Below are 19,356 nucleotides of genomic sequence, written 5' to 3'. Positions count from 1 at the left end.
GACAGCATGAGTGTTACCTTCAGAGCAGCAGTAGCACAAATAATTGCACAGTTCGGTCAGCTGGAATTAACACAGTTAGTGGTTGCAAAAATACAATTTGCCATGAGTCTGTATTGCATGGTTTATTCACTGGATTTTATTATTTATGCTAAGTAATGTTTTCTGAAATTTCTGGAATTATACAGTTGCATTTGATGACCCACTGAGTCCAAATGTTGTCAATTAGTGAAATAGTTTTCTACTAACTGCCAATCTGTTATGCAAGTTTGCTTCAAACATAATTATCAGCCACATAATTACATCATGACTGATAGCTGAAGAAACGAACTTGGGTTAGCAGCTACAGTTGAAGGTTAGATTTCTGTTCATCAACTGTTAGAATCTGAGATCATCCAAAACTTCATTGAAACTGAAGTTTGTCATGACCATATTGAAATGGATCACGGTATGCACTTAGTGTGATCAGTCTAGCAAATTGTTGCATTCATTGAATACCATGAAATTGCAATTGTTTACAAGTTGCCACAGTTCTTTATGAGGACGCCCCGGGGGCAGGGAAGGCTCTGTCCTCTAAGTGGTGCAAATCAGTTAAATCAACTATTGATTTTTCCCTGTTAGGTTGGTTTTGTATTGGTGTTCCCATCGAAATGCAGGAAAAGTGCAAAATTAAGACTAAAGCAGTTATGAATAGATGACAAAAAGATTTCATTCGGTCAAATATTTGGGAAGTACCAAAGAGTTGCCTGCCTGGAAAACAGCAAGAACATTTCATCTTATTCTTTATATTTTCAGCAGAATATCCATGGAAACTGAGAGAATAAATGGCTCCTTATGACTTTTTGTTTCTGATATACGGATGTTCTGACTGGGTTACAGGAGCAGTCAAGGGAGGGTCCCGACAGAAAGTTAACTCCAAAAATGTTGCTGTGGTTTGCAATTTTAACTGTTGAATCTGTAAGGGTTTGGATGATTGGTAGTTTTATTGGCTGTAGTAAATCGGAGCTTTTTGTCATAGTGGACACTTGTTAGCAAATTATATTTTTTCTTTTAATTACGCATCGACCTGTCACTATTCAGTTCATTGTATCTACACTGTGTATAGTGGATGAATGGGAATGGAAATGCAATACCTTGGTATGGCTTTATGAGGGGAGATATACTATGTCACAGGGTCAAGAGGAGGACCTTTTGAACTTACCATTAGGTAAGTTCTGCGCTGTCGCATATTTTTACCCAGGCAAATTTTATCCTGAGGGGACCTGCACAAGAAGATTTTTATAATTCCTTTTTAGTAGAAGGAACACCAGTGCAGACAGAGGGATTTATGGCAGTGAATGTACCATTGGAGGCATTGTTGGTGCAGGCAGAAAGAGGGACGATGATGGGTCTACAAGGACTACTCTCATTCATAAGTTGGAGCAATGGCCAGAAAGGTCGTCTCCTGTAGTCTGGACCTGAGGACCTGGCATCAGCATTACAAGAATCTATTTTCCTCACAAGAATTGTCAAAGTCAGTGAATGTATCTTAACAGGACACTTGCTATCTGTCTCACTCTCTACCTCTCAAGCTACTCTTGGGCGTTCAGGTGAATAGATCTTTAAAGTGCCATAAACAAGTGTAGAACATAATCAAGAAAGCAAATAAAGTTCTGGGGCATGTGCCCTCTTGTGGTGCAGAAGTATTGTCCCTACTCCTGGACCAAGGAGCCTGGATTCAAGTCCCACCTGCTCCAGAAGTGTGTAATGACATTGCTGAACAGGTTGACTAGAAAAAAAAAAGTTAAATTAAAAATAAATCTGGCTTTCATGTCAAGAGGACTGAAATTCAATGGCCACGGAAGTTATGATGAAGTTATACCAAACCCTGGTTAGGCTCCACTTGGAGTAATGTGAGCACTTGGAGTACTGTGAGCAGATTTGGGCACCAAAGGCTAGGATGCAAAATCCGAAAAAACTGCGGATGCTGTAAATCAGAAAAACAAAACATAAATTGCCGGAGAAGCTCAGCAGGTCTAACAGCATTTGTGTAGAGAAGTCAGATTTAATGTTTCAGGTGCAGTGACTCTTCACTGTGCAATCTATGTTTGTGCGCAAGCATGATAGATGTTTGGAATATTCTTCCAAAAATGGCAGTGGATTCTGGAGCAGTTGTTAACTTTAAATCTGAGAAAGATTAATTTTTGTTAAGTGAAGTAGTTAAGGGATTTGGGCCCAAAGCAGGTAGGAGGAATTAGGTCACAGATCCACCGTGATATCATTGAACTGTGGAACAGGCTTGAGGGGCTGAATGGCCTACTCTTGTTGCAATTTTCCTTTGTACCTCTGCCCGATAAACTGCATCTCCATCAATCTGACAGCAGTGCTTGGCACAGAGCCCGATATCCAAATACTCCATCTCGTTCTCACACTTTACTGCTGCCAACCACACAGCCATCTCAGTTCCTGTACATAAGTCAAGCCAATTGGTTGTTACATCCCCTTTATTGTTATGCGATCATCAACACTCTTCCTTTGCTGTTTCAAGCCAGGGGCACAATAGAATGGGGAAGAGCAAAACTGTCAGGGGTCAAGTGCCTTCATGAAAGAATGGTTCCCATGTTGGGCCAGCATTGCGTCATAGTATCCAGTGTTAATGGGAATATTGAGAATGATGCCTTATGCCCCTGCTGAATGTCAGTATGTGCTCATCCTGCGATCTGGCATGATGTTAATGGTGTGGCAGGGCCTCTTATTTCCCACCCACCTTCCTTCCCACATGCTAAACCTCCTCAGTCCCTGCATTCAGACACCAAAGAGTTTCTAATTGTCCAGCAATAGGAACCCAAGGAAGAGGAAAAGAGTAAACAGTTGAAGGATACGGGACAGACCCTTTGGGGAAAAATGTCATTACCCAGACAGTGGGTGTAACTGTCGAATTCCGTCCATCGAAAGTGGTTGAGGCCAAAACATTGATTTGTTTTTTTCAAGAAGAAGTTAAATATTTTTCTTGAGACTAAATGGATAAAAGGCCAGAGGGAGAAGGTGGGAACAGGGTATAGGGAGAAGGTGGGAAAAGGGAACTCAGCTGGATGATCAGCTGTGACCATGCTGAATGCTGGAGCATGGTCCAATGCTGAATAGTCTACCTCTGCTCCTATTTTCTATGTTTCTATGACACAAAAGAACAATGCTATTTGAGACTAATCAAATCTGCATCCCTCATGTTTTTTATAGTTCTTCTCATCGAATGAAATATAAACAATCACTGTGAGTATTGCTGAAAGGAGAGGTGTGTAGACAAAGCTTTTTAACGATGATCTTATCAAGACCAAACAAGAAATACCCAGCGATTTGGAAGGCCCACTTTGCCCCATTGCTTTCTCCATGACAACACCAAAGCCTATAAGAATTGACTGACTAACCAATCAACAACATTTTCTCGTGTACTATGATTTGTATTGTTACAAAATAATTTGAAAACATGCCATCTTACACTTGTATGCTGATGATACAGGGTCTTTACCTCACTCCCACTTCTCGACCTCTGGAATGCATCTACTGTTTCAGACTGCTTAATCAGTACTGTGCAAAAACTGAAGAAACTGCGGATGCTGTAAACAAAACCAGGAATTGCTGGAAAAGCTGAACAGGTTTGGCAGTATCTGTGAAGAGAAATTAGAGTTAATGTTTCTGGTCGAGTGACCCTTCCCTCAGAATGCTTTTGAGGAAGGATTACTTGACCCAAAATGTTAACTCTGATTTCTCTCCTTAGATGCTGCCAGACTTTGCTGAGTTTTTCCAGCAATTTCTGTTTTTGTAACCAATGCTTAGTGTTGTTTGAACAGAAATTTTCTGCCAATAAGTAGGAGGGAAAATTAAGCCATTGACAGATTGACTTTGGCTTCCATCAGAAGCACAGCTCCCTCACTATGATCTCTACTCCTCTTCCTGTCCTGTCTGAAGTTGAAATTTACAATATTTAATTACCATTAAAACCGCCTATTCCTATTCCTATTGCGTCATGCCTCTCCACCTCTGCGTCAGCTACTGAAACCCTCATCCATGTGGATTGGATTAATTTCAATGTGTTTCCAACCCATCTCCCTGCAAACGACTTGAGCCCTGGAGTTCTGCCTTTTGGTCCTGTGCTCTCCTCCAAGTCTTTTGGGCTTCTGTAATTTTAATTCCTTTGCGACTGATGACCCTCTCTTCAATCTCTGAAATTTCCTCATTGTATCTCTCTGCTTCTCTAACCTACTTTCCTCTTTTGTATACTTCTTATATTTTTGACTTTGACAAAACCTTTGCTCACCTGACCGAATATTTACTTGTGCAGTTCCATGTCATTTTTGTTTCTTAACTTCAATAAATTCTTATTGAAGTTAAGAAATGACTTGGGACATGTTTTTTATGTTAAAGATGCTGTTTAGCTACAAGTGGTTGTTATTCACTTAATTGTTTATACACTCATTCTAGTAAATTACGTTAGTAAAATGGCAAACATCAATTTCATTTCCAATGAAGTCACCAACATACAGTCTATGTCATGCTCCATTAATTTAGGAGAATAGAATTTTGATATTTTTCAATTAGTTTCATTGAAGTAATGCAACTAATGCATGAAACAAAAGCATGTCTAATGGGAGTTTTCCTCCTTCATTCAGCAATCCCAGATTCCCCAAGTGCACATTTTCCTTGTGACTATTGGTCAGTCTCTTTTCTGGGGAGCATGGAGCAAATTTCCCACTGGCCAATTTTAACAAAAATGTCTGATGTGAGTGCAAAATGAGATTTCCAACATTCTTCTGCACAGTAAATGTTACCAATTGAATTGGGCATTTTTGTCATAGCTAACCTTTGATTTGAGGATAACATCCACTCTGAATTTTGATTTTTTGCTTTGAGGCTTCATGCGCCTGAATAGGCCGATTCTGGACCTGTAGATCTTTACACAAATCAGGCAGGGTAACACATAAGGAATGTAGGACTTCCTCCTCTTCCTCCTCTGTTGCATCTCTGCCTTATGGTAAGGCATTTATACTCACAGTGTAATGCAGCTTGATGGACAGGTTATTGCCATTTTTAATGATTGGTAGCAACTCTTCACAGTTATAAATGTCAATTCTTCCACACTTCAAGAAAAGCTTCAGATCGTCTCTGTCAGGTTTTCTTTGTTCTTCCCTGGAATGCTGGCCGTTTGGGAGGTAAGAAAATTAGACCTGGCTAAGGAGAAGATTTTCACCAAGCTGGGCGCAGTGCCCAGTCCATCACAATGGCTTTTGAAGGAGTGCAGCCTGGATGCATGTACAGCTGTCTTCAAAAAGGCCTCTGTTGTTTGTTTGACAGTCATCTTATCGAATCAAAATAATTCAGCATTGATTGTGGATTTTCATTTTTTGCATTGCTGACGTGCAGCCCAGGTCTCACTCCATAACTGAAACTGAATGTTGTCAGCTGCTTTATACATAAGGATTGCTTTAGTCTGGTTGTCAAACATTCCTCGCTGTAATTTGGAGAAGCCTAAGCTCCTCTCATGGAAACTCATGGAAAGCTAGGTTGTGTGGAAGGTGATCTCACCTGATGGGGATTGGTAAGAGATTGAGGGGGTTGTTGGAAGCAAGGGGAGGGGTTTGGTTCTCATCATCCACCCACCTACCTTCGATCTAGACCCTCAGTTGTTCACAGATTAGTGCAGGTTGAAAGTAGCTCTGCAAGCTGACAATCAAGCCTTCATAAACCTGCTAATGAGTTGGGTTAGCTAATCTTTCTTGTCCTGATTATTGATAAAATAATTACATCCCAAATGGGGTGAGGCCTTGAAGTCAGTCGATAATTAACCATCAGGGCTTCAGTTGTTGGGGGCTTACAATGTGGATCTTGGGCCTTCTGCCCCAGAACTTAATTCACGCAAAAGCAGGAATGTGGCCACCCTTCCACCTGATTATGTTCACTTTCCACCTCTAGGCTTAGTGACTCCAGATCCAGAACATTCTGACCCTTGCCAATCAGTTAACAGGCTGAGACAAGTCACTCACAAACAAGTCCATACCCAAGTACAGTTTTAAATTTTGTGATGGTTTCTGGCAGTGAGTTACAGATCCATTGTATCCTCTGGGTGAAAAGACCGACCCTCAAATCTCCCCTAAACATTATGATTCTTACCTAAGGCCGAAGCCAAAGGATACGTATTCTTCAACTAAAGGTTAATGGACTTTCCAGTCCATTCTGCTCACCCCCCCTTTGAAGTGCATAGAACCAGTGCAGTTTGAGGAATAGATAGACAACCACCTCAATATTATCCTTAGCCATGTCCTAAGAATAAATTACATATTCTATTCTTTCTCAACAGTTGTGATACTATTTTAAAAAAAAAGCTTTTGCATAGTTTACAAAACAAAAAGAGAGAAGAAACAGTGCCGAGAGACATTTGAAATGTGTAATGCTTAAATATACTTTGATATACTTAATAAGTTCCCAATAGGAAGAAACAGAGTGCAATTTTGTTTTTTGATGGGGGCAGTTAGAAGAAAAGATTTAGCATGTAGTATAATTTCATAAAACAAATGCAAGAACATTTCCAAACTGTGGGAAAACATCATGTGATTAGGTGTTGTGATAAGTGCCTTATGTCTGCACATCATGTGTGTTATGACCAGAACCTTGGCAAAGTTTGTCAATTCATCATTGTTCCAGATGGAATCCCACAAGATGTTAAGCTCCTGGATGAGGAGGGATGAACTGGTTTCCCTTCTTTTTCTCCTGCCTCTGCCTCCTTTGCTTGTGACAAGGTCAATTTGGAAAGGGTGCCTTCCATCGTGGACATCTTTCTCCCAGAACTAAACGTATTTATGTTTGAAAAGGAGACTATAGCCAGGTTTTCTTGAATTAATAAGAAGAATGAATTTATTAATTATTAAACACATGAGAATTTAGAGTTGAATTCAAAAGATAAAAGTAAAAGGGAAGATATCTGAATTGTTTATGAAGTAAGGACAGTTGAACATTGCAGTTGGTGTAGTAGATATTAAGGATAGCATTTTTGTTGGTTGAATCGGTTGATTTTAAGGTTTTTAGTGGTAGTGCTCAAAGTGAGAGAGAGCCCTTTTATTTCTATTTTGCCTACAGGGCAAACATGTTTCAGCAGCTGTTCCCAAAACTAGTCCACACGTTGTAACATCAAGGTATTAAACCATTTTGTAATCCTTTTCTTTATGGAATGATAAAGTATAAAACTTCTGCAAATAGTAGCTTTATGCAGTGAGGTGGGAAGGAGGAAGGAGGATTAGTTTTCCCCCTTATTCTCCTTCTTGTTTCATTTTTACTTGCTGTTTGAAGTTTCTGTGACACTCTACAGGTGTAATATTCCATGGGTTCCACAAAGCATTTGGCCAAACTGGGTTTGCATCTGCAGTTTTTTTTCACATGTAACAGATTTAGTTTACAAAGAAAGCACATGATGGCGTTACAGGTTAACATCCTTAATACCTTAAGGTTCTGATCTACCATCAACAATATAGGTTATTTTGTGAGAATATGTTCAACTACGCTTGATAATATAACTTAAACAGGTACAGCATGTATGCCAATTTTAGCTGTGTATCTTATCTGTGTATGTACTAATTTCACAAAATATTTTAAGGTGTGTTTGATGTTCCCTGCATCTCAGGCAGCATAGAGTTTGGAAACATTCTCCCTGTGGTAGAAGCTTACTGGAATCTGCAATAGAGCCAGAGAGCTGTACAGTATGGAAACCAGACCCTTCAGTCCAACTCGTCCATGCTAACCAGATGTCCTAAATTAATCTAGTCCCATTTGCCAGCATTTGGCCCATATCCCTCTGAACTCTCTCTATTCGTATGTCCATTCAAATGCTTTTTAAATGTTGTAATTTTACCAGCCTCCACCACTTCCTCTGGCAGCTCATTCCTTACATGTACCATCCTCTGTGTGAAAACATTGCCCCTTAGGTCCCTTTTAAATCTTTCCCATTTCACCTTAAACCTATGCCTTCCAGTTTTGGACTCCCCCACCCTAGGGAAAAGACCTTGTCTATTCACCCTATCCACGCCCCTCATGATTTTATAAGCCATCTTTACATGCAGTACTCAAATAAAATGTTTCTGTCCAATGGAAATTTGATGAAAGAATAGCATAAACTTGAAGGCTCTAGTGTGCAATGGATAGCACCAATAATTTGTTTCTATTCCCATTCATTGCATGGATTTTCAATTTTCTGTGTAGCTGAAAGCCTGATAACAGCAAAGGATGTTTGACGGCCGTCAGTGGAGCCATTTAAATCCCTACTGTTCATTTTAAATCCTAGTTTTATCCAATTACTTCATTCGTTACAAAATACCTTGAGATACGCTACATCTTGTGCAAGGCTTTCCATTTCCATTAGTGAATCGCAGCATTTCCGAGACATCAATCAGTCTGAGGTGGCTCTTTGGTGACAGCAAACAGCTTCTGCAGCAAATAATAATAGCAACCGTCATGAGCTTAGTCAATGATAAACTGATGATAAGGTGTGACATGGAGCCAAAACCTAGCCCCCAGTATCAATTTATAGTAATGGAATAAACAACGGTGCAGTAATATCTCTTTTTTTTTAATTTGGAGAAAATAAACAGACTTGTTTCACGAGTCATGACACGAGTCATGGTGTGTGTCTTTTCGTGTAAGATGTCTTACTTTGGGATGGTCCTTAACTGTGCTATTGTGTGTAAATAACAACAATGAGGTGGGAGATGTAGAGTGTTCCCATCTCTAGATCAGTTGAGGATATCTGGTCAGCCTGGACAAATTGGACTGAACAGTCTGTGTCCATGCTATGCATCTCTATGACTTCACTACCATTGACTTTAGGGATTACAAGGCAAGGGTGGTAGTGAATCTTCAACTGGAAGTATGACACCTGATGAAGGTCATTTTAGAAGTAAGTGAGGCAGTATTGTATGCTTCCTTTTAGTTTCAAATCATTCAGAAACAGAAATCGCTGGCAAACCTCAGCAGGTCTAGCAACATCTGTGGAGAGAGAACAGAATTAACATTTCTCGTCCAGTGACCCTTCAGGGGAGAAACTCTTCCCATTCAGGGAAAAAAAAAGAATTAGTGGGTGCAGTTTTAAAGTTTATTGTAAAAGAAGCAAGATGAGGGAGAAAAAGAAACTTTTTAACAGTAAATAATATTGGTCTGGAAGGCAAAGCCTGAACGTCTGGTGGAGACAGGTTCAAAGGAGGAATTCAGCAGGGCATGGATAATTATTTAAATAGAAACAACATGCAGGGCATAACATTGGTATAGCTTTAAGATGAGTATTTTGTTCTGGTTTTGTTTTATGAAGAGACAGTGAGGCAGATGTAATGAGCAGTCTGTTCCAAGCCAATCAAGTAAGCAGCTTGTAAGGCCTTTTTTTAAAAGTTGAAACTTTAAAGAGTGGGACCAAGCTCCTACAGAATCAATTTTTTTAGTTTTAGCTTTTTGCAATTGCTGGGGTCTTGAAGCTGGGTGTGAAAGCTGTCATTCCTCCCTCTGTTACAGCTAAAATCTGGGGTTCTCTTCCTGCTGTTAGAATTGCATGTGAGATGATCTATCATTTGCACAGGGTGTGTTTATAGGATGTTTCTCTTTTGGAACAGATGCTGATTAGTATTCAAATAATCTATTATTCTGTTAAGTTTTTCAGTAGCGTTACGTTATTCCAATTGTTTCTTTTATTTGTATATTAACTGTAGTGTAAAAATAACATGTTTTGCTTCAAGCCTGGTAGTCTGATCAATCAAATTACATTCAGAACACAATGCTTTACACTTGCCTTTCAAAAAAAGAAAAAGTAGGGGTCTAGGCTATCTCTTAAAATATTTTGATAGGGTTTAGTCTGGTCCATAACAAGGGGTTATGGGTGATGCCAAGAGTTTGGCCTAAAATCAAACTGATCAGAAAGCCAGTGCAGATAGGCATCAGATACAGATATCAGTGGTAGTATCTTTACTCAGAGTGTAGGAGGGGTGTGGAATGGCCTGCCTGCAACCGTAGTAGACTCACCAACTTTAAGAGCATTTAAGTGGTCATTGGATGACATATGGACGAGAATGGAAGCGTATAGGTTAGATGGGCTTCAGATTGGTTTCATAGGCGGCGCAACATTGAGGACCAAAGGGACTGTATTGGGCTGTCATGTTCTATGTTCTAATGTTCTATGTTCCAAATGAGATATAGGTTGAATTGGCTCCTTCTGGACTGTGACAATTCTGAGGTTCTGTGATCGATTGAGTACTAGCCCCTGCTCTGTTGACTGGCGGAAGGTCATATCCATTCAGTGAACTGAAGTCGGTCTCAATATGGGACCGACATGGCTGGCATGTTCCTGTTGATATTGGCACCATGACCTTAATTGTCTAAAAGCCACTTGTGGGCACATAGCTGGCAGCCCCCAAACCAGCACATTTTAAAGTGACCTATCGGCTGAAACTGGCAACAAATCAGAATGATTTGGCTGGCTGACGATGGAAAATTAATGGACAGTCCACTTCCTCTCCTCTCTCTGTGGTCATTTAAACTATCAGCTCAGAGAATGGTGACATGTTTAGGGATTGGGTACAAGTTTGAGAATTTTGAGGTACTGTTGGATCATGTTGTGTATCACCAAGGTTAGCGGGGTGTAAAGTTCAGGAACCAGATGTTTCGGTCAAGTTTGTGTCAGGAGATCAGATAGGAGAGGACTTCAATAGTCATAACTCCAGGTATAAATACATGGACAAGGGTTTGTTTTGATGGTCTGAGGCAAAGGGTGGAAACAGGCAATTTGAAGAGGTAAAATAAGTTGCTGTAGTTATAGTCAAGCAGGAAGGGAGCATAGAAACACAGCAAGTCAGAGTAGGAATAGTCAATTTAATCCATGTGCTGGCTCTGTCATTCAGCTACATCATGTCTGATCCTCTATTTCAGTAAGCCTTTTTGTCTTTAAATATGTCTGTGTCTGTATTGAATGTGCTCAACGACTGAGGCTCCATAATCCTCTATTGTAAACAATTCTATGAGTGAAGAAATTCCTCCACATCTTGGTCCTAAATGGCTTATTTCTTATTCTGGTGCTGTGCCCCTTGGTTCTAGAACCCCACCCCCCCAGTCAGGGAAATCATTCTTCCTCAATCTATCATCTTGAGTCCTGTAAGAATTTTATCTTTTTTAATGTGAAAAGTTGGTTTAACCTGAGACAATGTCTGAGAGGATTCTTGCATCTTGTTTAAAACTGTGCTGGGCATGCTGAAAAGAAATAGAAATGTAATGTTGGCTTTTAAACATCTGAACTTTCTATTTTGCAGTTTCACCATGGAACCCAACTATGATTTCCTTTACATTTATGATGGCCCAGACAGTAACAGTCCTCTGATTGGAAGTTTTCTAGATAATAAGCTTCCTGAGCGAATTGAGAGTAGTTCAAACAACATGCACTTGTCTTTTCGAAGTGATGGCTCCGTTAGCTTTTCCGGATTCCACATTGAATATAAAGGTGAGGATCAATTTCTTTAATTATTAACTGTGGTTATATGTGTAACATAGAGCAGAATGTAAATTGTACTACAGCACATCTCTTAAAAACCATTTTTCTAGGATTGGGAAATATTCCAAAATAAGCCATTAAGGTTGTGTCATTTGAGAAGAAACAAACTGAAAAATAAGTTTGGAAATGCTGCAATGTTGAAACTTTATTGCTGGAACAGCACAGCAGGTCAGGCAGCATCCAGGGAACAGGAGATTCGACGTTTCGGGCACAGGCCCTTCTTCAGGAATCATTCCTGAAGAAGGGCTTGTGCCCGAAACGTCGAATCTCCTGTTCCCTGGATGCTGCCTGACCTGCTGTGCTGTTCCAGCAATAAAGTTTCAACTTTGATCTCCAGCATCTGCAGACCTCACTTTCTCCTGGAAATGCTGCAATGCCTTGTGAAGAGATGACGTTATTGCTGGGCTGCCAGAAATGTAGCTAAACTGACTTTGCTTTTGGTTTAACCAATAGCTAAAGCAATAATTATTTGCCACCATCAAAGACAGTAATGACATTAAAAGAAGTTTTTCTCAAAATCACTAATGCAAATGAGGGGATGATGCATCAATGAATTGATGAAACTGAGAAATGTCGATGATATATGTTACTGGCAGAACAACAGGATCCCAGGTTTGATGTGTGCCAGTCCTCAATGAAGATGCAGCAGAAGCAATACAATTGATTTTAGTATTCTTTGGTATACAGGAGAAAAGTACCAGTAAGACTTCTCTTTCATTAATATCACAGATAGTAGTGTAGAACTTCCCCTGATACATGAGCCCACCTCCATCCCTGTTTTTCAGCCAATAAATGCATTCTGGGGACTATATTCTCAACTTTTCACCTCAGACATGCGTGTTCAGAGTTATATTCTTCTTATAAGTTGGTGTATGAAATCAAGGAGGCAGTATGGGCCATGTTGTCCAAGAAAGTACATGGGAATTTAAGGCAGAGCAACATTCAGGAAGTCATGCATGACCATCAGAAATTAGGCCTCTACATCAGTACCGGTAGTTCATAGTTCATACATAGTGTGTAAGTCCATTCTTTGAAGAATATTTTGACATTTCTAAGAACAACATATCCACCACAATGTTGTTTAATTCAGTCAACAGTGAGATGTTGAACGATGATTCCATCTGCTATAAATACTAGATGTTAAAGATCCAATGACACTGTTTCAAATAAGGTCTGGTTAATATTTATTCCTGAAGAAACATCCAAACCAAATGTTGGACTGTTTGTTACATGAGTGGCTGTGGTATCTTACTGAGTGCAAAATGGCAGCCAGGTTTTGGACATCCACTCATGACTACATTTCAGAAGTACTTCAATGCATTTGGGGAAGCACTGAGGTTATGACAGATTCTATGTAAATTCAAATGCTTTCTCATTTTGTGTGTGATAACCTGACAGCTGATCATCCATCTGTTCTATTGAATAACTAAGCTGCTATGATCAAGAGGTCCAGATTTGATTTGTTGTGGCACTGCGTGGTGCCAGTGATCTAATCTAGCTAAATGGGGAAAACAAAGAAAATCACAGAAAATCATTCAGGAAAGAAAATCTGCCATTCTTACCCAGACTCATCTCACTACATCTCCAGATCAACAGAAAATGGCTGCTATATTGCCCTTTGAAGTGGCCTGGGAAATCAACCGTTTGGACAAAGTAGGAAAAAACTGTATTTAATTGCCAGATGGGCTGCTTCCTATCTGCTTGACAATTGGACATAACAAAGATATACTCCGCCCAGCCAACGCTGCAAAGTCCTCCTCATTGATATCTTAACTCCTGTTCCAAGGCTGGGTGTATTTTCTCCCACCAAAACAATAGATCCAACAGAGATGGCAACATAGCAGTATATACTCACCGGAAAATGGCCCCTGGAGTCTCAACAATTATCCTGACCTCGTTGAAATCTCTTATCATCAGATCAAATATGAGCTAGAAGACTGTACGCCATCTATTACCCTTCTTCAGCGCATGGATCAATACTCCTCCAGATAGAATTCTCAGTGGAAAAAGTACTGAAAGAATTCTGGGTGGGAGACTAAAATACCTATTAGTAAGAATGTCTTTGTAGCACTACTAATCAGTAATTATCTAGTCAACTTCTGAAGGACATTGGATTTGCACTGGGCCTGCAGTAGTTAATAAGGAACTACTTGACCTTATTCTAACTCATCTAACCATCACAATTGCATTTGTCCATGACCCTATTAGTAGCTGTGATGGAGATGATGTCTCTGTTTACACTGAAGTCATTTTCCATCGTATTGTGGAATACCACTAGCATGATAAATATAATGTAACAGCTCAAAGTTAGGGGTGACTGAGAGATTATGGGCTATTATCAGTAGCAGAATTGCATCCGACCAGAATCTTTAACGTCATGGCACAGGCAACTTCCTCATTTTAACCACTACCAGCAAACGGCGGGATCAGCCAAGGTAGTAGAGCAGCACTGACAGTAGAGAGACAATAGAGAGTCGAAAAGCATGCTAAGAGCAGCACCAGGCATTGAGGTGCCAAACTGGGGATGCGACAACACTGAATGGAATGCATGTTAAAGAATAGGACAAAATGCATTAGTTGGAGCTAAATGATCCCATACCAATAGATCAGATCAAATATCTGCAGTCCAATCACATTCAGTCATGAATGGTAGTGGATATTCAATTAATGGGAAAAGAAGATTCCAGTGACTATCGTCATTCTCAATGATGGGAGCGGCCAGTAAGTCAGTACAAAAAACCAGAATGGAGCCAGCAGACAGGCGTGACAGTCATTGACATAGATTTTAGCATCTACCTGACACCATGTCAGCATGACAATAAATAAAATAGATGTGTGAACATTACAAAGAAGCATAAGCACAGGAGAAGGCAATTAGCCTCTCATGCCTGTTCTGCTATTCTTGATCATAGCTGGTGACAACCTCAGCTCCTTTTCATTATGCTATCCTCATATGCATGATGTTATTAATATAGAAATCTATTGATCTCTGACTTGAATGTTTCCAATGTCAACCTCCATTGTCTCCTGGGGTAAAGAATTTGAAGATTTCCTGCTACTCTCAGTGAGGGCAATACACAGAGTTATCCTGTATTGCATAGTACAACAATACGCAATACTTGATTTTCAAGTTGCAAAACTTACTTGCTTTTTATGTGAAGCAGATCAACTTTCATCAGCATTTATAGTTCCAAGAAATGAAAATTATGTAGTCTCTTACATTCCTCAAAAAGGAAATCACGTTTTCATGCCAATTATGTAAGATACATTGAAGACTATTGTTAGGATGCACCGAAATTGAAGTTAACTAAAAGTACGAGTAATAATGTTACAAATATATATCTCGTTTGTTAAAGTCACCTTTTCTTTCATTTTACAGCAAAACTTCGGGAATCGTGCTTTGATCCTGGGAATGTCATGAATGGTACCAGACTGGGAAGTGACTTTAAGCTGGGATCAACTGTTACATATTATTGCAATGCGGGATATGTGTTGCAAGGTTATTCAACCCTGACTTGCATTATGGGAGATGATGGACGACCTGGATGGAACAGAGCTTTGCCCAGCTGTCATGGTAAGATCTATTTGATTGAGTTTGTCGTGTTGAATGTGTTTTGCTGAAGGAAATAAAACATGCAATGAAAGTTGCTTGTTGGCTTAATGTACCAAACAAAAGCATAAATTAATTTTGTCCAGAACAAGCAGACCAGTCTTCAGCTATAGATTTATGAAATGGCTGCATATGATTATAAACTCTGCAAGTGCTCAAAACTCATTTCAATTCAGTCAGATTGCGTGATAGCCCAAGTGAACCAAAACCTCTGTTGCTAGGTATCACCCTACTTGCTCTCCATTGCTTCATTCTGAACATATTATTTGCTGAGTTTTGATAATGAGAATAAAGCTTGGAAGCTGCTGTTTGCAATTAAGTCAGAAATCACATGTGGACCAGAATTGGTGAGGTATAACTTTTCAGAAATGTAATCACACTAAGCTGAAATGTTTACTTATTTTGACTTCAAAATATTTTTTGACTAGTATCTATAATTTTTGTTATTCGTGGGATGTGGGCTTTGCTGGTTGGCCAGCATTTATTGTCCATCCCTTGTTGCCCTCAAGAAGATGGCGGTGAGCAGCCTTCTTGAATGGCCGAAGTCCATTTTGTGTAGTTACACCTAGGAGGCTGATGGATTCAAGAATTTGACCCAGTGATAATGAAGGACATATGATATAGTTTTTAAGTCTAGATTGTGAGTGGCATGGAGATGAACCTGAAGGTGGTGGTGGTGTTTCCATGTACTTACTACCTTTGTCCTTCCAGAGGTAGTGGTCAGGGTTTGGAAAGTATTATTGAAGGAGCTCTGGTGAATTTCTACATTGAATTGTGTGGTTGGTCCACACAATTAATACTGAGCATCGGTGTTGGAGGAAGTGAATGTTTGAGGATGAGATGCCAATCAAGTCCTGAATGGTGTCATATGTTTTATTGGAGACGCAGTCATGCATGCAAGTAGGGAGTACTTGGTCACATTTCTTACTTGCGCATAGCAGATGGTGGCTAAGCTCTGGATAATCAGGATGTGAGCTGCCTATTGCAGGATTTTTGGCCTATGGCTTGCTCTTGGAGCCACAGTATTTACGTAGCCAGTCCAGTTCAGTTTCCAGTCAGTAATAACCCTTAGGATGTTAATAGTGAGAGATTCAGCAATGGTATGTTAATTGAGTGTCAAATGGCAACGAGTAAATTATCTCTTGTTGGAGGTGGCAATTGCCAGGCATTCTTATGGTGTGAATGTTATCTGCCAATTGTCAGCCCAAGCCTGGATATTGTCTAGGTCTTGTTGCATTCATACATGAATTGCTTCAAATATCTAAGGAGTTGTGCATGATGCACAATATTGTACAATATTTGTGAAACATTACCTCTGACCTGATGAAGTAAAGGTCAGTAATGAAGCCTGGATACACCCGAAGCAAACAGGCCCTCGTGGTGTGGTGGTAGTGTTCCTACCTCTGTATCATGAGGACTAGGTTAAGCCTGCTCCAGAGGTCATAGAGTCATACAGCATGGAAACTGACTTTTTGGCACAACCAGTCCATGATATGCAATAATATATCTCAGCTGGTTGATTTAAAAATATCCATCTTGAGCAACTCCTGCTGAAATGTCCCAAAGCTGAGATAACTGACCTGCAACAACACAGTCATTTTCCAGGTAAGAATTCAACCACAGATTTCTCCATGTTTCACATTGATACCAGATTTTTCCAAGCTCCTTGATATGACACTTCGTCATCTATGGCCTTGATGTCCACAGCAGTCAATCTCATGTCTATTGTGGATTTCAGCTCCTTTGTCCGTGTTTGAACTGAAGCTTTAGTTAGGTTAGGAGATGAGTATTCCCAAATGAAACAAAACTGAGCATCAGTGAGCAGGTTAATGCAAAAGAAACACTGAAGAAGTGCTTGACAGCATTGTTACTGACTCCTTCCATCACTTTCCTGATGACTGAGACAGAGTGATGGAGTAGTAATTGGCAGAATTGGATTTGTCCTGCTTTCTGGGCAACGTTTCAGATTGTCAAATAGATGCCAGTGTTATAGTTAACACACACTTTATTCCAAAGGTGTTCTGAGACAAGTGAAAACATGGAAACCTTTCTAATGTGCTCTGGAAAGAAGATCTGGGGGACATTGTGATTAATGTTTGAATACTGAGCGTTGTGCTTGCATTATTAGTATGGATTATGCCAAATAGCTCAAATTTATGTAATGTGTTTTGTACAATTAATGATTGTTAACCTGAGTAGACTAGATCCTCATTGAAAGAAGCTGAAAGAAGACCAATGAGGAAACATTGGGAATACAAATATCACAAATACAAGGTTGATCATAGTTAGAGTCTCTGGGCATTTGTATTGAAGAAAATTTCACGATGAGATAACAAGGCATCTGTCACTAGTCAGATGATTGAGTGGCAATGTGCTTTCCATAGCAGTAGTTTGCGTTTCAGCAAATCAGACCATTCCTTCATCTTCAAAGCAGCAGAGCCTTAAAGGGATGTAACACTGATGCAATGCAGTGATAAACTAAAAATGACAAAGGTGAATGACATGAGTAATTAAATATTAGCTATTCTCAATGCAAAGTTTAAGCAATCAGTATGATCAAATAGTAAGAGTAAAATTCAAGTTGCTTGGAATACATGTCAAACGATCATTCTGCTAAACCAATGAGCCGAGCAGAAAATAAAATGCAGTTGTAGGTAGTACTGCCTTTTTAACCTCTTACCTAAACACTGTGAAAATAAGCACTGCTGGTCTCCTACCTGACAGTTATGAATGCCAAACACAAACCCACCACTACCAAAATCTTCTTGTGACTGAAAACTGTTATGGCTCAATAGAATTTAACTTGATGAATTATTGTGACACATCTTTTAAAGACAATCTTAATTGCTATTTGAAGATCTCAAAGTAGACCCTTGTGTAAATTCTATGACACTTTGATGATCATCATGTTATTTCTGAAGCTCCTATTACGTCATTTTGTCTTTAAAGATTTTGGGAAACATCACCTTCAGTGTCATGAAGGATCAGTGTTTGACTGGGGTGGAAAAAGTCAGAAGTCACACTACACCAGAACACAGTCTGTCAGGTGATGGAGGAGCAGTGCTCCGAAAGCTTGCAAATTCAAATAATTTGTTGGACTATAAGCTGGTGTTGTGAAACTTCTAACTATGAAGGATTCAGTCACTGAAACAAGCATTGCCAGCTACAATCATTATATGTACGGTGAAAATAATGGGTTGAAAATTTCATTTTGGCAGCAAAGCTTCCTCGTGCAAGACCAGCTCATCAGAATATTTAAATTCTGTTTACAATACAGTGCAAAGTATAATTTAAAGGGCACAGAGTTTGTGAGGGTGTAGTTTGGTTTGTACATGTCCTATAAGTGGCTAAAGTAAAACATGGAACTGTGGACCTGGAAATCTGACAACAAAAGCAGAAATTGCTGGAGAACCTCAGCACATCTGGCAGCATCTGTGGGGATAAAGCAGAGTTAATGTTTTGAGTCCAGTGACCTATCTGCAGAACTGATGGTGGCTATTTGTGCTGTAGACAAGGGTGACTGGGGAAGGAGTGAGAGGATGGGTGTGGAGATGGAGCTAAAAGAGAGAGAGAACATCAGTTAAGAAGTCAAAGAGCTGTATAATAGTATGTTCAGAAGAAAGAAAATGCTGATAATGGAGACCTTTAGAAGGTAAAAATGGGTTGGCTATGCATGATGGGATGTGGAGTGTGGCCTTGCGATAGGGAAGGGGTTGACGAAAGGACATGAAGAAGTTCAAAGAGCTGCGTAATCCATTTTCATCTACGTATAGTCCCCATTATTAGATTTCCTTTCTCTTCTGTTATTATTATCCAGCCCTTTGCATCCTTAGGTGTTGCTTTCACTCTCTGACCTCCATCTCCACAAATTCTGCTACTCCTTCTCTCCCACCCATTGTCTTCAGCGCAAACTCCACCGTTTCCTAGCTCCCATCAGTTCTGAAGAAGGGTCACAGCACTCGAAACGTTAACTCTGTTTTCTCTTCACGGATGCTGCCAGACGTGCTCAGCCTCCCCTGTAAATAGCTGTTGAGTTCTCTGGGGAATGTATGATTTCTGTGATGGAAAAGCAGAGGAAAGGAACTCATGTGAAAACTGTAACCAATCTTTCAGTGGCTGATAAAGTGTTCACAGAACAGAGCCCTCCCAGGGATTCTGAAAGAGAAAAAGCACTGTGGCCCATAATTGTCTTCTCGCACCTGTT

The 19,356-nt window shown here is 39.9% G+C and overlaps 1 protein-coding gene across 3 annotated transcripts in view; it reads left to right on the top strand.

Moving 5' to 3' along the window:
- Nucleotides 1–19,356, top strand: part of csmd3b (CUB and Sushi multiple domains 3b) — a 1,935,846-nt gene that overhangs the window by 1,626,128 nt on the left and 290,362 nt on the right. For all 3 annotated transcript variants that reach the window (XM_087986040.1, XM_087986041.1, XM_087986039.1), the window contains 2 exons: nt 11,304–11,491; nt 14,922–15,116. In XM_087986040.1, the coding sequence (XP_087842166.1) occupies nt 11,304–11,491; nt 14,922–15,116 (383 nt within the window). The remainder of the gene's footprint in view (nt 1–11,303; nt 11,492–14,921; nt 15,117–19,356) is intronic.

Source organism: Chiloscyllium plagiosum, unplaced genomic scaffold (genome assembly GCF_037043375.1).
Source record: "Chiloscyllium plagiosum isolate Xiang-an unplaced genomic scaffold, Cpla_swu_hap1 HiC_scaffold_4, whole genome shotgun sequence".
Lineage (NCBI taxonomy): Eukaryota > Metazoa > Chordata > Chondrichthyes > Orectolobiformes > Hemiscylliidae > Chiloscyllium > Chiloscyllium plagiosum.
The sequence above is the reverse complement of the archived record's forward strand: the minus strand, read 5'-3'. Positions and strand labels throughout refer to the sequence as shown.